Raw genomic sequence first — 21,707 nt, 5'->3', positions numbered from 1 at the left:
GCAAAAAAAAAACAGAGAGTATATTTCCAATCCAAAAATGCTAAATTCTCTTAAATGGTGTCCTTAAAGATTCTCTTAATTCAAAATTCCACTCAAATGCTCCTAATTGTGTGAAAGAAACCATTCAAAATCTCACTCATATCTATTGAATAATCCTTTGGATATTGTATAATTATAACTCATGCCACTATAAGTGGGATATGAAATTAAGAGGATTTTTAGGTTTTTTATAGGTAAGATTATGATAGTATTACTACGAAACTGAATGTAGAACAATGTCCCCAGATCAGACAAACTTGGGTTCGAACTATGGTAGATCGATCTGGTTAGAACAATGTTCCATGAATGCTCGTTTGATCTGTTGGAGAGAGTTAGTGAGGGTGATGCCTCCAAACAAAAACTTCATTTCAGAGTTTCGATAGCTGATAAAGATTTTTTAGGTCGATTATTATGAGCATATAACAACATTCATTTCTCATTTGCTAAATTAAGGAGCAGTCGCAAACAAAATAGTTCGGCGATGAACGAACTACGGAAAAATAGTTAGAACTCCATAAGCATGAATATTAAGATGAAAGGACGTCAATGCAGAGGAACTGAAGTGACCATTTAGGCATATTATGTTAGAAATTGAATTACCTGAAACATGAAGATCGCACATGCCCATAACGTCGAATCAATTGAGTAATCGGAAGCATACTTGAATTAATTGCGGAAACTAAAGGTGAGCAAAAGACGAGTAATGTGATCTTTCAAGTCTATACGTCATGATGTGAATTATATCTCAATCTAAGTAACAGGGTCTCAGTAGAAGAGTGTCTATTTAACATATGACTCGGGAACCATAACCCATCGTGTTTAAGTGCCTGAGGTTATTATAATTTCTAATTCTGTCGAGATATCGTTAAAGCCCATCGCTTTAAACTTTAGTAGATCACTTAATCGGATTGATATTAAACATAGCCATAATACATAACTAATTAATATATATATTGGACTACATTATTGAATAAAATCCAATATATTAAGTTGGTCTAGTCCCACAGCAGGAATGGTTTCTTTTGCACAATTAATGGCTTCCTTTAATTATACAGTTAAGGTGGACCTTGCCACCTACATAGACTAATCCACTATCATTAATTTATGCGGTGATATAGCTCTCCATTTTCATCACATATATAATAACAATAATTTCATTTAGTTATGATTTATGAGCCGATTTTCAATAGTGAATATATCATAATATATTCATATAACAGGACTGCGTTTTATGTATACAGAAAGCTCGTTCTACAGAAAGTTTTCATTTTTACTTGCATTTCCTCTTTTTCAAAAGGAGCAACCAAGGTTAGTGCTCGATATCGTTATATATAGCAAGCCTCGCCTCTTGGCAAACAAAACTGACCTTGTGATAGCCGGAGCAGGTTTTGAATAAGATCAACACGAATAGACACGAGAGCAATACTCTCAACCCCTAAAAATTCCTCATCAAATGAGATCAACAGGATTCAATTTGGTCCATCTTTTTCAGCGTACAATATAATATTAGGTTAAGTAATAATAGCATTACTGTCCCCTTTTTTTCTTATGGAAAATATGAAAGGACAACAAGTAAAAGAAAAGGATGTATGAATGGCTGAACTATTTTCTTTCTTTTTGGGTCAACTAATATTTTCTTTTTCTTTTTCTCTTTTTAGATCTTTTGCGGCAGCCTCAAAAGCACCAAGAAGAGAAAACAATCAAAATTAGATGTTTTTCATCATTTAGCGATGAAGATGATGTGCGAACTGTTTGACCATCTGATTTCCTTTTCTTATTTGCTAGAAATTATAAAATCCATTGAAATGAATTTAATTTAGAAAGTAGATATTGCGTGATACCTACATTTTACCATATGTAATCTTACGCATTCGTCTCCCAAAAGCTATATCTATAAGTATTTGCTTATTATTTAATTAAATATCGATGTCAAGAAGATCCAATGGTAGAAACGGCCGGTCGTGTTTGGTCATTGGTCACGAATGTACTCGTACATTGCAAGTAACCAGCCTAACTAGACCTACTTTTCTATCATCGTGTCCACCTTGTTTAAGGACGGCTGCTTTACGTTTAATCACATCCGAACAACCAAATAATTAATTATCAAACTCAAGAGAAAATGAATAAAGAATGAAAGAAAGAACAAGTAGATAAATGCGTGGTCATAGACAAGACCCCGCCGACCACTTCCTTCACGTTCTATCACTTCTGATTTGTAGGTTGTCGGGCTCCCAAAAGAATAGCAACAACAATACAATTTTTTTATGGCTTCATGAATATTATAAGTTTTATAATTAATTGATCGAAAATAATTTCCAGTCCGCCTTCAACTACCCCATCGACCAATACATTTAGTGAATTTCGCATGTGCACAATGCATGTAAAATCAAGCCGTTGGCAGTGCACTTTATCAGCTTGTACTACGGAATTTATATACTTGTTCTTTTTTTTTTTTAAAGTTGTATAGAAGGATCTGCGCCATCATCACAAATTCAAATCCATAATTCAATTGAGATATTGTATGAAAGGATGATTTCTCGTTGCTTGGGCCTAATTGTGGCCCAAGTTCAGTTGTTGGGTCCACCCAGCCCTAAAATTAGGCCCATCAAACATCGCTTCTCATCGGAGAATATGATTATGCCAAAGTACAGATAGATATGCTTATGATCGCACTAATTAATATACGTTTGATTGATCAAATCATTATTTTGTGACTTTGGAGAGTTAATTTTACTTTTTTACAACATCGCCCTAGTCATATGTAATGCTAAGTGCAATTATTGGTGGACTAGCTCATCCAATATAATGCTTTCATTTTATTTTATTTTTTTGATTGATGCCTCAAAAGGATCACTCCACCTCTCAAAGAGACAGAGAGGAGCACAAAGACATGGTAGCACGTGACCTCTCATATATTCCTATAATAATTATTGTATGTATAATAAGTCGAAAAATAAACTGGAAAAGTTACCTGATTTTCATCGAGATCCGATTTGATACTCTCAATAGTCAAGAACAATTAAGCAATATTGATTTCGCCTTTTTTAGACAAGAATAAAGTAAAACCATGACCGAAGCTCAAAAGGGCATGAGATAAGATACCAAAAAGCAGATCACTTTTGCCCTCCAAATTAATATAAGCAGTCTTTCTTTTCGGGTGGGGTGGATGTCATTGATGAATGTTGAGCATTAGGGTCCATAGTCCATACGATGTTCGATTTCGAAATTCAAACACAGAAGGTGAAATAATAATATAGAAAATAGTAAATATGAAATGATGTAGTGCGATACACTTAGCAAATTTCATTATAAAATAGTATGCAAATGTCTAAAACTTATTAAAAATTCTAGCTAGTCCCGTTGCAAGGATGAGTGGATATAACGATACTCAAGTAAAGGTTAAAGCTCAACTAATAGGATAAGAATACTCCATGATCTGATGAGAAAAAAGAAATATAAGTACATTGGCATCGAAATCATCTATTTACTTTTTCTATGCTTCATAGAATTTCGATCTTAAGTTGTGTTCATTTTGACAGATTCTAAGCTTTGGGAAAATAAGTTTGGAACTTCCCATTGCTTATTAATTTGGCCGATCGAAATCTTCGACCAAAAGGGTTCGGCAGTTTCCGATCAAGCAAAATCTTCCTCATCGATTGTGCTATTTATGATTCAAAACTCATGGACGATGGGAATAGAAACACAATAATGTTGATGAACGAAACAAAGAGTTGTCATCTAGAAGTGAGTTTAATTTACCCAAAAGCCATATCATGCGTACGAAAACTTTGCATCTTTACAAAAAGAATGAGACAATTATTCATATAAAGACATCACAACTTTGTTAAGTGGAGGGCAAATATAGATAGTAAAATATTTTGTGCCGCGCGAAAAAATTAAGAAAGAAATTATAAACTTATATGAGACTTGAATCCAGAAACCTTTCAGCTTCAGTTTTTGGGTTGTAGATCGGTTTAAGTCCGTGTAGACCCAAGTAGAATCTTTATATGGTATCAGAACAGGTCACGCTTTCGTGCGCACGTATGAGCTTACACTATGCCAGATTCGATTTTGAGGTAACCAAGAGTAAGCCTCGTGTTAGTCAAGCTCGAGAGTGACCCGGTCTAATTTCGAGGCAACTAAAGGTGCACATCTAGTTTAGGCCCGAGTGTGAGCTTGAGACTAGATTGATGTTTGTCCCCCCTCGCCCGAGCATGGAAGAGAATGCTCAGCTCGTGGTAAGTTATTAAGGGTGAGTGTTTAAATGGCATGTGAACCATACGTTGTCACGTGATAACGGGTGTTGAAATACGTTGTCCTACACGGAAAAATTGAGAAAGAAATCACAAGCTTACATGAAGTTTAGGTTTAACAACCTATCAATTGTCCAAGTGAGACTTCTACGATAGACATATAACATTTTCCTTTTCTATCCTTCCCTCTCTTTTCAAATTGTTCAATTCAGTAGGTTCACTTTACTATCCCATAATACATCGTTCCAACCTTTTCCTTCACCTCACTACTTTTTATACAGTTCTCCCTCTTCTCTTTGGAGATAAAATAACACATAATAGTGAGGGAAAAAAAAAGTTGACATTATTATGAGTGAAGGAAAAAGGGTGGGAGAAAAAACAAAAGAAAAAGAAATAAAGGGGGAAAAAAGGAGTCAATAGTAAAGCATTTGACTCCAAAAGTTCATCCCAGGACTGAGAGCTCATTAAGTTGCAATGGCATCACTTACCTGCATGAGAAGAAATTAAAGCCATAAAAAATTAGGATTTAAAAAAATTAATTGATTAGTCAGAATGAAATTAATTAACAATAACAGGAACATACAAGAAATTTGAAATTGAACTCGACATCACATGTTGGATGTAGTCAGAATCACTACGACATGCCTCGGTGAATTGATAAAATTATCGATAAAACTGGCGTTCGTACAAATCCACCCAGGCTCATCCTTATTTGCAAGTGTTTTACGTGATGAAATATATATGGACGATTCATATATCCACCAATATATATTCATCGTTCTAAGAGAATGTTAAATGATAATCAGTTAATTAATGAAGTAATTACCATCGTCGTCTCTCTTGAAAGCCTTTCGAAGGAAAGTGAGGAATATAACGAGGAGAGCAACTCCGGCTAATAATCCAATCATAATTGCAAATGTCTTCTCACCATCGTCATCTTCCTCGTCGTTCGATTTACCTACAATGAGAAGGAGAAAAACCGATTTGGTGATCTCTCGTGGCGCGGTAGATTTCTTATTCAATGTCGCTTACCATTATGGGGTTGATAGTCCGCACTGCCTCCGCCGGTGGAGTACTTAGCGTAGCACTTAGTCAAGTACATGTCCCCATAGACCGCCGTCCCGCAGTCGCTCTTCAGCAGTCCGACGGCCTCCGATATGCAGTCTTGGCACTCACCCATACTGAGGTCCCCCAAGCACTGTGCGACCCCCTCGACCTCTCCTGAACCTCCCACCCGGTATAGCCCAGGGTCACCGCCAAGGCTCGCCAGCACAGCGTCCCTCCTGCCCATGGGCCCAGGCTCATACCCCACGGAGGGCCCGCACTTCTTGAGCACCACGGTCTTGTCCTCCACTCCAAGGAAGGTGGCGTTATCGTACTTCACGTAGCATCCCTCTAGCTGGATGGCCCCGCCGCACGTGCCCGAGCAGAGGGTACCCATCTGGGTCACTGCGCGGGCCACGCACGTGGCGCAATCTGGCATGGAGAGGTCTCCCCTGCACTGGTAGAGGCCATAGACGACGTCGGGTGGGCTAGCTCCCGCCACGGTGAAGTTATTGTAGGCGGAGAAAGTGGCAGAGTTGACAAGGGAGGTGAGGAGGGAGTTGAGGTTCGACTGGTAGGGCGAGCCCGGGGTGTGCTTCTGGTGGGAGCAGCCACCATAGACGAATGCGTCGAGGTTACCGGAATAAGACCAAACTGGGAAGAAGAGGAATGTGTGAGAGAAGAGTGTGAGGAGGAGAGGATTGGGAAGAGGGCTACTACCACATGACTTTCTAATTGCCATGTGATTAAGATTGTTTCTTCCTTCTTACTCTCTTGACAGAAGACAATATTTCTTCTATGCGGGTGAGAGAGGGAGAGAGAGGCAGAGGATGTGAAGGCAAAATAGCTACCACACAATAACTTAAGGGTGGCTTAGATTGCACATATAAGAGACTGAAAAAGGGTCCACCAACCAACGAAAAGTTGTCTTCCCCGTCTTAAACCCGAGAGAACTTTCAGGTGCTATATGAGCATATAACTTAATCGGTGCAACGTTCGTGAATGCAGCATAGCTCAGGTTGTTCGCGAGCTTAGACTATACAGATAAGCATTAAGTACATTATTATAGAATGGGTTGAGTGCGTGCCATGCTAGATGGATCGCGTATATGTACTGGCAAAATACGGGTTTTTGTATCTGTGGTAATCCCTGACAAAAATGGTGTAAGATATAGCATAGAGCACTCCTTCACGATCAGTAACACTATGTAGGCCTTTCCGATGCAACTAAAGGTTTCTCCTCTTTCTCGATAGGTGTGCAACTGTGAGGTTGAGATTTGTTGATAAAAGGAAGCGGTTGTTTACTTTTCTATTAATAGGTGAAAAGCATATTCAGAATCATTTTTAGCTAAGTGCGTTGATCCATATTATTCGATATCTTTTTCTTTTAAATAAAATTTTTGCTTCGAGAAATGTATATAAATAAAATTCATAATTAAGAGAGTCTTATCTCTTACTGAATAATTCGGTTCGATTTGAATTAGTTAGGCCCAAATGAGGTAGTGCAAAAACAAAAAAAAAAAGATCATTTTTATATTTGCTTTGTTGGGATAGATGAGTCTTTATAATTTGCTCAAAAAGTTTTATTTTCTTAAGTTTCTAAAAGTTTATAACTAATGTCTTCAACTTGGTAATATATTTTGCATCATAATAGAGATAGTGTGCAATAATTCACGGTGTCAAATATTTGAAAATAGGATTCCACGTCAAAGAGAGTGTACGGTAGTGACGCACACTCTCATCCAATAACTAAGAGACTCCATGTTAGATGCTCATGGTGGGACAACTTGTGTTTTGTGTATTAGTTATTAAAATTTCTATTTCATTATATTATGTTCATGAACCTCCATCGTAATAAGGAAAAAGAATTGATGGCTTTGTAGATACTTTGCATTTTACAATATTTGATTAGATATTTTATTATTACTCTTTTTACGATGTGAATCCAGACATCCAAAAGATTAATTAAGTCCCGACTAATCCAGTCAAGCTGGGTCGGCCCACTAAGGGGTAAAGCTCTTCCATCGTGAATTTTCTACAACTTGAACCTGAGACCTTACTTAAACGGAACAAGCGCCGAACTGTTTGAACTAACCCAAATTACTTATTTTATTACTACTCTTTTTCCTCATTGTTGTCGTTTCACTTAGGTTATAAATTGTAAGCAAAGTATTTTTGTGTATTTCCTTGAACAGTCACAATAATATGGTGATTTTGACTAACCACCATGAAGCGATATTTCTGGTCTCTCTTCCCCTTCACAAATAGGCCGTGGTTAATTATGTTGTGTGAGGGATTATTTCCATGAGCTAGAACATGCTTAAGAGCAAAGGAGCTTTGAGGCGCTGATTGCGAATTGAAATCCCAAGTTTGAATCTTATAGGGAGGTCGTGACAAGTAAAAGCCGTATAAGGAGCAATCTCATGCATGGCATGATTGGTTTATTTGCACCAGTTGTGATATCCTGAGGTTTTTCAGTCATCATATAGACCTTCATATTCTCGATTTAGCAGCCCTTTTCGAACTTATCAAAAAAAAAAAAAAAGAGCAGCCTTTTTCTTTACCCCCATGAAATCGAAACTGTAAGAAAACTAAGTAGGCACTCATACTATCCGTAGTCAGTTTTAAAAATGATGAATTATTATTTTTTTTGGGTAGACTAACGGGGTAAATGATGAATTTTTATTATATCCATCGAATTATTGCTCGCACACACATAACATATTTCTGATTGGTCTCATTCTTCTGTGTCGCTGTGTGTGGAAAGCACCGCCAATTGGATTGTAAGGAGCGGAGCAAAGAGATGATGATGAATGAATGGAGGATGGAGATGGAAGACAAAGAGGGTCACCTTCAACACTGTCGTTTTGGTTTAGTGGCGATTTGTCTTCTTTTCCTCTCTCAACACACCGCCGCCCATCCCATCCCCATAGTTGTCACTGTCATTGTGCTCAACTAATCCCAATCATAAATTAATGTTCGCAAGAATTCCCCCTCACAACTATAACAGCTTCAATACACTCTCCTTTTGCTGCGGCCATGGCCCTTCCTCTGACATATAAGCGGTCGTCCGAACTCTCGTATGTTCGGTGCGTGATTGCCTACTTTATGCGAGACATGTCTAATCACTCACTATATGTTACTTCTCGGTCTCGCACAAATTGGACGTAGAGATGCGAACTAACTATGAACACCTCCCCGGATCGGATTGCCTCCGTAAAGGTACGGCAGACCCCACTTTTAATCATCTCATCCAGGGTGCATGGTGATCAGAGAACATTGTATATAGTTATGCACATATATGCAAGGACATGGTAGGTCAATTTGATTCACCATGATTTGATAATTATTTTAGGCCCCACTGATGAATCACACGAGCATCCATGCACTTAATTTGAACGTAAATTGTCAATTGACTAACATTATATTCGAGCTGTTTGCGATACAGTAAGTGGCGCGGGGTGGTAAATCGAATCTATGAGGCTACCGCTGTACATACAATTACACATATAGTGTAGAGTTAGCAGAAAAAAGAATTTCCTGTTTTACTAATTTTGAAACTGCAAGTAATCGGGCAAGTACAATCAAATCCATGAATGATCCTAGACATGATAAATCAATGGAATAGGAACGACGAATATTCCGGTCCATCCACGGTCTCGGGAGACGCCCCACGTTCTGCAGTTTCCTCCTCGTGATCATTCCCGCCAACCTCCGAGAAATCATCATTGCTCTTGTCGTCGTTCTCCCCGGTGAAGATTAGCTCATCAGTCTCAGCAGAGGAACGACGAGGCTTCAACGATAGGAGTGTCTTCCACTCCTCGAAAGTACTCTCGACCTCCTTGACGTCCCTAAACACAGCCCCGCTGACCGTAACATCCAGGGGATGGGCCTGCGGGTCCGCAATGCGGAGGTGGTGATTGTAAAGGCGTATCGAGTGGTTCAGTCCACTTATCAGTTCGTCCATCACGCCACGGATTACGGGAAGGTAACTCCGGGAACGATCAATCTCTGACAGGGACATCGCTTCGGCCGGTTTCTCGAGTTTCAATCTCTTCGCCATGGGGGGAAAACTTGAGTGTATTCGACAATGTCGGATGAACATAAAGTGTGAGAGGCGAGTGGATCTTATAAAGAGTGATCCATGTCGGTTCCCATATGGCATGGGGATATATAAATAGGATATTTCCTAATCCGTAACTTGCTCCTAAGATTTGAGATATCCAGTAATTTCCTGTTTATCTCGGGACTTCCCTAAATACGAGTACGGAAATCTGACCCGGTAGCAGATTTGTATCTATCTCGGTTGAATTCAAATTTGAATGGTAATGCAGGCCCTTCTTCCAAATTTCATATAGAATTTCTAATTATGTCAAACACGATGATTATGTCTAGTAAAAAATCTCTCTACTCTCGCGGCAAAACAATACCCATGGGAACATCATCTGTCACTAGAGCTAGCCTTGCCGGCTCACGGCTACAAAACACGATTGAGGATCCCAAGTAAATTAACAATTACGATCAAATATACATAATAATAATAAATGTCTATAAAGACCAGGCATGGGGCAGAGAATCCTCATGACGGGTATGTGTCTTGAGAAGCAATGGGTGCACTACTTCCTCGAGGCCATGGGCCGTAGCCCACTGAATAAATATGGTTAATAAATGGTGGGCCGAGCCTCATACTACAGAACTCTGTATTGGGCCTTAAGGAGGGGTGATGGGCCCACGAAGACAAGCGATCATGGTCTTCTGGATATATGTGTTATGCTCTTTTGACAGAGGTCTAGATAATTTTTACGATTCCTTTGCAAAGATTGACTAAGTAAACTATGAAGTGTCGGGTATAGTTGGCATAAGTGGGCGACTTTCGAGCTGGAGCACATGGTTTCATAATCTACTAGACGTGTCTATAGTTTAGACAAGTGTGTGTACGAGTAGGGATTAATTTCATCTTCGTATCCAGTAAGTTGAGCATAATTCGTTGTTTAAAAAAGGAAAAAAAAAATAAAATTACTGGGTGATTGGGGGATATTTTCAGAGCAAAGGGAAACAAAATAAAGTGTCAGTGACGGCCCAATCCTAGTTCTTGCGGATTATCTATCACCAGCAACGTCGTTTTCCAATGCTGATGGTGTTTGCACATAAAAACAGCCGGCAAATGCACACTGACTCATTATCACAATATCAGATTCTCTCATCAAAGAGAACGAATTCCAGTCGGTCGTTTGTCAGGGAAAGGACAGCTCGATGGCAATGGCCACCCCGAACCGAAGACGGGACTAGTGGGTTTCAGTCAAATCTTGGCCACATGAATTACGATCTATTTTTGTACGTGTACTGACCAAGATTAGAGACTCTTGTGGCTTGCGAACCATGCCATGTACAGAACCTAATCATATCCTCATTTGAGGGGCTCCCCACGGCTATTCTGGTTGAGCGCTCGGGGAGTTCAGGACACGTAAAATTATATCAGCAAACCACATGGTCTCTGTCTATGGTCTTATGGTTAATAGAAGAGAGCTGTGAAATCTTGAATGAGTCAATTACGTAGAAGGAAAGAAAATAAACTAAAACCTCCATTAGGTAAAGAATTAATTATAGGTTGAAACGGGAGGGTACAGCCATTTTGAAGCCAGGACTGGACGCAGCAAATTTGACTTTGCAATTAATATTATATACCTAATTAATTAATTGATTTCATGTCGGGATATCTATAACTGTAATGAATCAGAGAGAAGGGAGTTTTGGAACAATAACAAACACGCTTACATAAAATTAAGAGATTTTGAATTTGATCTTTGCGAACGAGATTTATATTCTTATTTCTCTATTTAGTCTTACAAGATTTCTTTATAATCGGAAATTAGAAAAAACAGAAAAAAGAAAAAGAAAAATCAAGCATATTGTTCAAACAATATATGTACATTACGTCATCGGACTGTTTTTGCCCTCTCGAGGATATTTTATCGTCGGATTAACCCTTTGCCCCGACCTTTTGTGGCATTGAAAATCACAAATTCAAGAACTTGTTGCTTAGCTTGAAGCAGAGCCAATCTCATTAATTATTGTTGATATTAATAATTATTTATTAAGTTTGGTTATTCAACGCTTTAAGCCTATCAATTAATCAATTAATCAAAATGGCTTAAATAGATTGATTAAACTTGTGGTCGTGGTTACAACAACCTTAATCAAGTGTCAGCACTTAAAAAAGTATTAACACTTTAATCAGAAGAAGACCGGGTACAAGGGATCATAGGCTAGCTAGCCCAAAACATGAGTGACAATAACTTAGAGTGTGTTTGTTTCAACTTAATTAAATAACTTCTTAAGTTATAAGAGAAAATAATTATAAGAAAGAGAGAAAGATGAGAGATAATGATTTAAACTATTTAATCATTAAGTCAAAAATCACTTAATGAAATAAGTAGAAAATTTTGACTTAATAAAATAAATCATTCTTCATTTATTGGTACTTTTTATTTCTCACAAAACTATTCTCATTATTTTTCATTTCTTCATTCTTCTCATACATTTCTTCTTTTAATTACTTAAGTGCTTAATTTTTAAGCACTTAATTTATCAAACAACACCTTCGTTAACTTTTTTTTTTGTTAGATAAGGAGGTCTATGGCGTAGTGTAATGAAATATAAATCTTAATAACTAATAAAAAGGCATAGATAAGGTGGGCACATGATGGTTTGGTATGGTTTGTGGCATAAACTGTAATCGTCTTGAATTTTCAATTCATGAATTTCAATAACCATAACCGTATCAAAATGAAAAAATCGTCCCAAAAAATAACCTTCGGTTCGGTTAACTGGACCGTACCAATATTCAAAAAAAATTTAACAAAAATTTGAAATCAAGAATTTAATATACTCCAATCCATTCATCAACGATTTAAAAGACAAATATGAGGATTAGCCTATTAGGGATTTAGATTATATTGTTTGACATATTGATTAATTATAATATAATATTATTTTATATATAGAAAATATAGAGATAGGTATGTAAAAGTGAAATGGAAATCGTCGAAATGGATTTAGGGTCTCAACCACAAAGATTCAACTGACTTTTATATTATTTTAACATTAATAATAATATAAATTGATATAAATATATATATTGGGATGGGATGGTTAACTGTGATTTCTAATTTTAAAAACGGTAACCAGTTTCCCCTTCGAATTCCTTAATCGAATTATTCTCTGACCGATTAATTCGGTTTTTTTCGGTTTGGTACAAAATGGTTTTGTGGAACGGTTTAGTTTTCGGGGTTTTTTTGCACACCCCTAGGTATAGGTGGTTCCCAACAAGTATCAAATCTAAAATTTCTTGGTTACAAAGGCGTATGTCATTGCGTTGTACCATTTTTTCTTAATGAACTTATTGGTTGATTGATAATATGGAGAAGATAAAAATTTTCCAATTTGTTACATTCGTCATAATAAAAGCATTTATTCGTGTGACTCCTATAAGGACTGTAGAATCAAGCGTGATCGATGTTATCAATCTTATTGTCCACATACCAACACAAGCACTGTCCTTGAGGAACTCTCTTTCAGATTGACTAAGAAAGAGTTGTTTGGGTAAAAAGTGGGAAAAATGAATTGCGATTTCCATGTCATGACTTGTGCATGATGGATCGAACAAATAAATGGTAAATCGAGTAGAGGAAGTGTTAATACGTGACTACGAATGATGAAATCGTTTGTCGATTATGCGATGAAAAAAGAATCTGCAGTCTCTATTGTGGTGGCGATTGAGTGATGTGCAAGGTCATGCCGCTCATGCGCAAGGGATCACCAAAAATGTGATGCAGGGGGGCCTCTTGTTTCTTTTCTTCTTTTTGTTTTTTGGACCCCAAAGTGAAACCATTATGTTTGTACATAATGAGCACTCGCACCAATGAGACCAGTGGAACAATACGGGGAGAGTAGTCACCATTCCCCATCACTAGACGATGAACTAATTCCGTACCAAGCGACTAGGCCAATTCAAGCCCGACCTTGATTCCCCAAAGCTCCGCTATAACAGCAATAGACGTACCAGCATTATGGGTGAATCCATATGGCCAGCTTCCATCAACATCACGAGGGATGTATCTGAATTAATTTCCTTATGTTTGTTTAATATACGGCACGTAGATGGGAGAAGACACATTGCAAGTTAAGCTTTCTAAATTCCTCCTTTTAATGTACGTAGGGATTCAGAATTCATTAAAAACATGTTGCGGTTAGAATTTCAATATATTTATTAACTAAAAGATCATTATAATATTTGACCTGAACGAACATCAATTAATAAATTGATGACATCGGTGTTACGTCTTAAAAAAAAAAATATCCCATGTTCCTCCTTTTTTTCCTCTATTTTCATCTCTTGCAAACACACACTGATTAAACTCGTCTGATTTTTTCATTTAAAGAAAATTAGATGAAGGGAAGGGATAGTATGAAGGCAAATTTTCTTTTTTTGCTGGATATAAAGGCAAATTTTCTTGCGTGACGCTTAGCTCCACCTTACATGTGGTTCATCTTATAAGACGATAATTGATGGCTTTGAAGATTCATCTGACATACCGTATCCAATAACTTGTATCGTACTTCAATTTGCATGTGCAACTAGTCATAGCCGGATTCATAAATTAAATAATGACCAAATTATGAAAAGAAAACTCATAATCTGATTTTTCAGGTATATGCTGAACACATGAAATCAATATATGAACACGAAACTCATACGTAACAAAATCCTAAAGCACTACATGACATCCAATCGTAGAGGATCGAAACAAGTATCCTCAAAGTTGATAATAAACCACGGCTATGGTGCAAATCAAGCCAGGAATTAATATCAATATCGAACCCCTTTTTCCCAAGAATCCCAACTACTGGGAGTTGATTTATTTTTCTCATTACATTTAATTAGAAGAATTATTAAAAGGGAAATGTGGACAAATGTGAAAAATAGATAGCCGAGGGGAACTGAAGGGAGGAGGAGGTAACAGGACCCGAAGTCATTGAAGTAGGGCACAGCCGCCGCCTCGAAAGTGATGAATATTACTAAATATCGGGTCTTATCGAAAAATAAGTACCGCCTCCTTAAATTGAAATGCCAAATATAACATTATGATCTTTCGAAAGCAAAATAAACCAATTATGGCCTACCGAAGAAAAAGACCAATTATTCAGGAAAAAGAAGAAGAAGAAGAAGAAAAAGACCAATTATGTAGAGATATCACTCTTATTGGATTTCGTTTAGTATTTTTTTTATTTACAAATTTATATCATACGGTGAATCAGCTCTTTTTTTCTTGAGTAAATTATTATTTTCGTCTCTAAAATTTGGCTTAAGCGTCAATTTTATCCTAAAATTTAGGAGTCATCAAATTCATCCCTAAAGATTGGTTTTGTCCATCGATTCAGTCTATTCGCCGTTAAAGAGGGGCTTAATGGCGATAAAAATAATATATCAATTTTTAAAAGATGACAAAAATGAAAATATTTCTCCATAGAAATATGACTGCGTTCGGTTTTGAAATATGATTTTAATTATAATCTATTCTATCACGTGTGGACAAAATAAGTAATAGTGAATGAGTGAATGACACTAAAGAAATGATTATGTTGGAATAAAATAAAGATTAAAAAATATATATTTATATGGATGTCAAATATATGTCAAATTTATTATTAAAAAGTTAATTATACTAATTGTTAGAAAAAAAAATATACGTGAGAATTTATTATTAAATAAAAGAAAAAAGATAAAAAATAATGATTATATTATTGAATTTGAAGAAAAAATTGAATGAAATAGTGTGAAGTGCGCACCTCATTCACTCTTTTTTTTAAAAAAAAAATTAATTTTCCTGTGACGGAATCTTGTTTATTCATTAAACATTTGGTGGGTGGTATGCGCGTGCTGCTGACCGCTTACATTACGCAATAGCTTCACGGGGAGAATAAATAAATAAATAATAGCAGAAATAAGAAAAGGAGAAAAAGTTTTAGTACAAAAAGGAAAAGAAAAAAAAAATTTATTCGAAACAAAACTTTTTTCAATTCTCTTATCGTTTGTGCGGTCCGATGCGACGGTGGGGCCCGTCTTACTGCAGAAGCGTGGACTTTTTCGATCAAGCCGAGATCTGGCGGTTCCTGGCGACTCTCCTTATCCGACCGGCCGTCTACCCTAAAAAACCTGTTATGTTCCGCATCAATCGCAATTTTTCTTCTCTTTTACAAATTTAACATATTATTCCATTATGAGAAACAAATCCTATATATATGTATATATATATTTTACCTGAAGTGTTCGAGCTTCGCTCAACTATTTTCCGAAGTTTCGTGAACTCTTGACAGAGTACGGAAAGGGTAATCACGTCAAAAGCGCTATGATATTTTCAAGGAATTTCGAATACAAAATCGGATGGATATATGAATTTCTCCGTAACAATTAGGCTAAGTCCCTTTTTGGCAGCTATTTGACATCCTTAAGATGCGAGTTGTGTCGTTGGTGTAAAATTTCCACTTTCACAGTCGGGATGCTTTGGAGTTCGTCCTGGCTGAGTTGATGCCATTGATTTTGTCCCAAATTGTGTGAGACAAGCGCACGTGGAACTTGGAAGATCACCATCTCATGATTCTTTGAAACTTTGTGCTCTATAGTTTTTTTTTTTAAAAGCGTGCACCATATTTGATCTAGAATCTAGAAGTTCAATATGCTCTTGGTCAATTTAGGTTCGAGCATGGCCTGATCCATTAAGTGATAAAACTATTTCAATTGTACATTTTTTACATTCACAATATTCAAATTTAAGACACTGCTTTAAGAGAAGAAGTGCCTCATCACTTCAATTAAACCATATTGGTTACTAACTTACTATTATTGCTTAAAAAGCACAAATTTTAAAGATATACCGTTACTAAGTTAGATATGATGTGCAATCCGTATATATTAGGGATTGATCCGAATGAGATACGAAATCTCATATTGTAAAGGAACAAGGATTTCGACAGGTCTATTAGAGCATGAATCATTTGTTTCTTCCAAGATGCCCTTTTCATGATAGTATCATAAGAGTTGGGTTCAAAACTGATTATGCTTCTTGATTAGTTTTTCAGTGTCATGAATCTTCCTAAACTCTCGCAGCAAAGAGATTAGCAAAACCTATTTATGAATGTAAGGTCGATCGATGTCGTAGGTCTCCTATTGGCTTGCTAGATACTTCGAATCCTAGGTGCCCCCTGGCCCACCAAAGAAATTGTGAGCATTGGCTCTTGTTCTTCACCCATATATCCTAATGAAGAATCTACCAATAAAAGAAAAGGTCAAGAATAAATAGTAGAGGGGATATTAAAAAAAAAATTGTCAACTACCAAATCGAAAATTGAGAAGGTAAAACTGTTAGGCTATTATATGGGTTCATTGAGCTCTAATGCAAAGCACTGCAGAGGTCGATTTACTTTGGATTTCGGCCCCCCGTTCATTTAAAAAAATAAAGAAAGAAAGAAAAAAATATACTTGCTTTATTTGTGGTTTGCATCATTTTTGTGTTTTTTTTATTTATAGAAAATATAAAGGAGGAAGTTCAAATGGATGATCACTATGTATGATGAATTAGTTGAAAAATCCATGAATATTTTGTATAAGATAATGCTAGAAACTTACTTATGTATATTACGGCCTAACTCGTGTCATAGGCTCATCTATGAATTAATTTGGAAGAGGAAGAAAAAAAATAAAGTGTAAGAAAAATAAAAAGTAAGAATTGGAGGTAGATTTTGCCCATAAAAAAAAAGATGTGATATAATGGGGGGTTGGGAAGTTGAGAGGAGTGTAAATCAATGAGAGGTTGATACATAGAAATAAAAAAAAAATGTGTATTAGATTTATAAATCTCTCTTATAATCGAAAAAGAAAAGAAAAGAAAAATAGTAAGTGAACAATATTATCCTTTAATTCATCTCTTTTATTTTAAATTAATTACATCATATTTAAATAAAAAACTTATTGACTTTTCAACCACATCTTATAAAAATCTTATAAATAAGGTAATAAGTAATAAGATACGATTATATTCTAAGGTAAGAAGTATAAGATTCAATTTTTTCTTAATATTTAATGAAACAAGACATTTGTCTTCCATGCACAAGTTGGAAAGGTCTCCACTCTTTTCTAATTGTGAATTAGAAAATGTAATCATGCCATACAACAACGGGTCCGCTTCTTAGCAAAAAAGTGAGTTTAATGATGGAAGATTACTGATGAATCATCATTATTCATTAACACCTAGGATCACGGTTAACGTGACGGATTCTATTCTTATACTTTCAACCATGACCAATTAAAGGGTAAACGAAAAATCATTGATTGGACAAGTTGAGCTCCTTGATCCAATGAAACTAAATGTATTCCTAGATGTTACTTCCCTCAGTAGTTTTAAGGGATTGGTATTATACTTGGGTATCCCGGACCGAAAACCATCATGCCCACGACCTCAGTCATCGAGGAATTGCTCGGACCAAGATTTTCTTTACACAAATTTCTTCATCATCCTCATCCTCATCATCATCCTCATAATCGTAATAAAAAAGAGAACCGACAAAGCAGGAATGAAAGGATCTGACCGGTAGGGGCTGTCAACCGGTTTTGCAGAATCGCCGTGATCGGATTAGATTACGAATAAGAATCTATTCCCACACCCAACCAACCAGTGGCCATGGCAGTGGCAGTTATCTGAATCCTCCACTCCCCGCCTTTTCTGAAACACTCTTCCCCAATGAACATGCCCTAAGTTTCCACCTTCAACCAGTCAACTCTCCCCCAAAAGAAAAGTAAAAAAAAAAAAAAAAAAGACATAAGGAAAAGAAAAAGAAAAAAAGACACTGCAAGTTTTCAACATTACCCCTTGAAGGTTCTGAAGATAGTCTATATAAAGCAGTCCCCTGTCTTCCCCCTGTTCTCACTCTGCCCTGCAATATCCAAGCCTTCTTCCTCTTCCTTTCTATTTTTACTCCTCAAAGAGAAAGCAAAGGGATAGAGAGCTTGGATTCATTCAAGTTTGTCGGGAAGATGTCGCTCCTCACGGATCTCCTCAACCTGGACCTCTCCGACTGCACCGAGAAAATCATCGCCGAATACATATGGTCAGTTTCAGCTGCCTTTCTGCTGGTATACTGTTAGTTCTGTGTTGATATGCTTTCGAATGAAACGGAGCCCCCTGTAATAGTTGAGGAAGATTTTCCCGTGCTATCGTGAACTTGGGAAATGCTCTTAGTACCTGCTAATTTATCGAATGTTCGGTGACGGCAGAAGTAGAGCCCCGGGCCTAGAAATTGTTTTCCCGTGTTTAAAACTGAGATGCAGAGTCCATGTTCTAGCCGAATATATAAGCACATGGCAAAGATTGCATCAGGCACCAACTTTTGCTATGGAACAGTTGCTTTCTGTTGCATCTGAATATTCAATCTGATGTCGTGAGTGTTTCTTGTGTATGTGAAAAGGGTTGGAGGATCGGGCATGGACCTGAGGAGCAAAGCAAGGGTAAGCATTTGGCTTTTGTTCCTCTGAACTTGAGTTTCCTTTATGCAATTCTCTGGTTTCGGAAATCATTTAGACCGGCTTTCTGGTTAATATACAGACTCTCGGGGGCCCCGTTAATGACCCTTCGAAGCTTCCCAAGTGGAACTACGATGGTTCCAGCACGAATCAAGCTCCGGGAGAAGACAGCGAAGTGATCCTATAGTAATTATTGATCGATCGCTCCTCCTGTTTACTGACGAGCACGGATGGTTTTCTTAACGCTAATTTTGGTTTCTTTTTTCTGTTTGACGCTGATGTGATGAATCAGCCCTCAGGCCATCTTCAGGGATCCTTTCAGGAGGGGCAATAACATCCTCGTAAGTCATTTTTGGACCGGCGGGACATTTCAGATAATTGTGCAGAAGGGTACCGATTTTTGATCGATTGGATTGCTTCGCAGGTCATGTGCGACACCTACACTCCTGCAGGAGAGCCAATCCCCACAAACAAGAGATGCGCAGCCGCAAAAATTTTCAACCATCCCGATGTTCTCGCCGAAGAGACCTGGTATATTCAGTCTCATATTCCTCTATCTACTTGAAACTGCAATTGTCTCATTCTTTTACTGATTAATTGATCCTGCTTGATACAATCTTAAATGGTGAAAATTAGGTATGGGATCGAGCAAGAGTATACCTTGTTGCAGAAAGATGTGAAGTGGCCGCTTGGCTGGCCTCTTGGTGGCTATCCTGGTCCGCAGGTATCCCCAACACTGATTAACTTACATTGCTTGGGTAAAAAATGTTTTCCCAAACTCTTTTCCTTTTAGCTCATATGATGGTGTCCTCCGTGACCTTTTAGGGACCTTACTACTGTGGTGTCGGAGTCGACAAGGCTTTTGGGCGAGACATAGTCGATTCCCATTACAAGGCTTGCTTGTACGCAGGCATCAACATTAGCGGCATCAATGGTGAAGTGATGCCCGGACAGGTACAGGGATTTTAATCCTTCAGATGGCATTCTTTGTAGGAAGTTTCTTTTTCTCAGTTGCTAGAGTCAGAAGTGAATTTCAGCAGTAATATTACAGAGACAAATTTTATGCAGTGGGAATTTCAAGTTGGTCCAGCCGTGGGCATCTCAGCAGGAGATGAGTTGTGGGTTGCTCGTTATCTTTTGGAGGTGATTCTTCTTCCTATAATTTGTCGGCTCGATCTCGTCTTCTATGGTTTCTCAATTCGTATTAATGTTGACATTCTGGTTTCTAAACAGAGGATTACAGAGATTGCTGGAGTTGTCCTCTCCTTCGATCCCAAGCCGATCCAGGGTGATTGGAATGGAGCCGGTGCTCACACGAACTACAGGTGAGAAATTGCACCTCATCACAAAAACCAGTCTTCAGGGAGTGCCCTCTGAACTCGATTGAAACTCGTGTGAAATATGTTTCAGTACGAAGTCGATGAGGAAGGAAGGTGGTTATGAGGTAATCAAGAAGGCAATTGAGAAGCTTGGGCTGAGGCACAAGGAACACATTGCTGCTTATGGGGAAGGCAATGAACGCCGCCTCACGGGACGCCACGAGACTGCAGATATTAATACTTTCAAATGGGTGAGTAAAACTAACAGAGATATAATAACATTGACTCATATTCATATCTGAAACGGGTGTTTCTAACTCCAAGTAAACCATGGAATTTCTGACAGGGTGTTGCAAACCGTGGAGCATCTATTCGAGTCGGAAGAGACACTGAGAAAGAGGGAAAAGGCTACTTCGAGGACAGGAGGCCTGCCTCGAACATGGACCCATATGTGGTCACCTCGATGATCGCTGAGACTACAATTCTATGGAAACCTTGAGCTCCTTGTCTGCTGTCACGACTCGGACAAAGGGGGAAAAAGATCAAAAACAGGAAGGGGGGAAAAAAAAAGTGTGGCCTTTCTTTATATGGTTTGTTCGATGTTTTAATACTAGATCACAGGAATTTTTCTGGTCATTTTTAAGGTATTTACTTGAGGCAGCATCGTGGCTTCCTTGGGGGGTAATTCGAGTCGGCCTGTTTTTCTCCGAATAAATGGTGTAACCGAAGTGGAAAATAACAGTTGGAAGAAGGCTGCTATTGTTTGGATATGCATATGTTAATTTCACCTCTCATGCTATATTACTCCTATACCACACGAAACTCTCAAACACCGGTTCCAGTGCATCGAACTTCAACTGAAACTATGAACAGCGATTGGACGAGTGAAGGAAACACGTTTAGAAAGCTAGTGAGAAAGCATAACATCTTTATACTATTTTACATAGAAGGTTCCAAATTAGAAAAGAAGGAAAAGCTATCTCTTCTTCACTGTGTTGTAGTATGGTTAAAGTGAATATATTCTTCTTTCTTCGATAAGGTATCGGCCGACGTCTAGGTATATGTTCGCTTTCGGTTTGGCCTGCATCTTGAATTGAGCCAATGGCCATTACGCCTAACGCCACTTGAAGTTTTTATTCCTGTCTGCTGCAAAAGTAATTTTTGTTTGATGTTTACAAGAACAGAGAACGGGGGTCTTGATTTACCTCAACTTGATCGAATCCGATGCATGGCCTGTCAGACTCAGCAGAACATTAATTGGATGCTGAGAATGAACATTTTTAGCCATTATTGACAAAGAAAGCAGGTAGAGGACCAATCTGACCATGGGCGAATATTTCGGTCCCTCTCACAAATTACAAAACTGTGGAATCCTCATTGCTCGACCATTACTAGAGCGGGATCTATTCTGTAGGCTCATCATGCTTGGTGGTCGAGTTGTAAGGTCGCACAACTTGGTTTTTGGATAGATTCGCCC

General features: G+C 37.8%; 2 protein-coding genes across 2 annotated transcripts; one reads left to right on the top strand and one right to left on the bottom strand.

Moving 5' to 3' along the window:
* Nucleotides 1-4,390: 4,390 nt before the first annotated feature.
* Nucleotides 4,391-6,263, bottom strand: LOC116202518 (plasmodesmata-located protein 7-like). The gene is made up of 3 exons (XM_031534094.1): nt 5,325-6,263; nt 5,119-5,250; nt 4,391-4,780 (listed from the first exon to the last, which is right to left on the bottom strand). The coding sequence occupies exons 1-3, from the start codon at nt 6,076-6,078 to the stop codon at nt 4,773-4,775; spliced, it is 894 nt and encodes a 297-aa protein (XP_031389954.1). The 5' UTR covers nt 6,079-6,263; the 3' UTR covers nt 4,391-4,772.
* Nucleotides 6,264-18,300: 12,037 nt separating this feature from the next.
* LOC116205514 (glutamine synthetase cytosolic isozyme 2) lies at nt 18,301-21,004 on the top strand. The gene is made up of 11 exons (XM_031538143.1): nt 18,301-18,499; nt 18,857-18,896; nt 18,994-19,097; nt 19,204-19,252; nt 19,336-19,442; nt 19,548-19,635; nt 19,737-19,865; nt 19,980-20,054; nt 20,145-20,236; nt 20,322-20,481; nt 20,577-21,004. The coding sequence occupies exons 1-11, from the start codon at nt 18,426-18,428 to the stop codon at nt 20,727-20,729; spliced, it is 1,071 nt and encodes a 356-aa protein (XP_031394003.1). The 5' UTR covers nt 18,301-18,425; the 3' UTR covers nt 20,730-21,004.
* The last annotated feature ends 703 nt before the right edge of the window (nt 21,005-21,707 follow it).

This window comes from Punica granatum, chromosome 4 (genome assembly GCF_007655135.1).
Source record: "Punica granatum isolate Tunisia-2019 chromosome 4, ASM765513v2, whole genome shotgun sequence".
Classification (NCBI taxonomy): domain Eukaryota; kingdom Viridiplantae; phylum Streptophyta; class Magnoliopsida; order Myrtales; family Lythraceae; genus Punica; species Punica granatum.
The sequence above is the reverse complement of the archived record's forward strand: the minus strand, read 5'-3'. Positions and strand labels throughout refer to the sequence as shown.

Bases quoted from the DNA above. Each gene is read 5' to 3' on its own strand.
- LOC116202518 (XM_031534094.1), bottom strand. From the start codon at position 6,078: ATGGCAATTAGAAAGTCATGTGGTAGTAGCCCTCTTCCCAATCCTCTC. The intron at 5,251-5,324 runs GTAAGCGACATT...TTCTCATTGTAG, and splicing joins GGACTATCAACCCCATAATG to GTAAATCGAACGACGAGGAA.
- LOC116205514 (XM_031538143.1), top strand. From the start codon at position 18,426: ATGTCGCTCCTCACGGATCTCCTCAACCTGGACCTCTCCGACTGCACC. The intron at 19,098-19,203 runs GTAATTATTGAT...GTGATGAATCAG, and splicing joins GACAGCGAAGTGATCCTATA to CCCTCAGGCCATCTTCAGGG. The intron at 19,866-19,979 runs GTACAGGGATTT...AATTTTATGCAG, and splicing joins GTGAAGTGATGCCCGGACAG to TGGGAATTTCAAGTTGGTCC.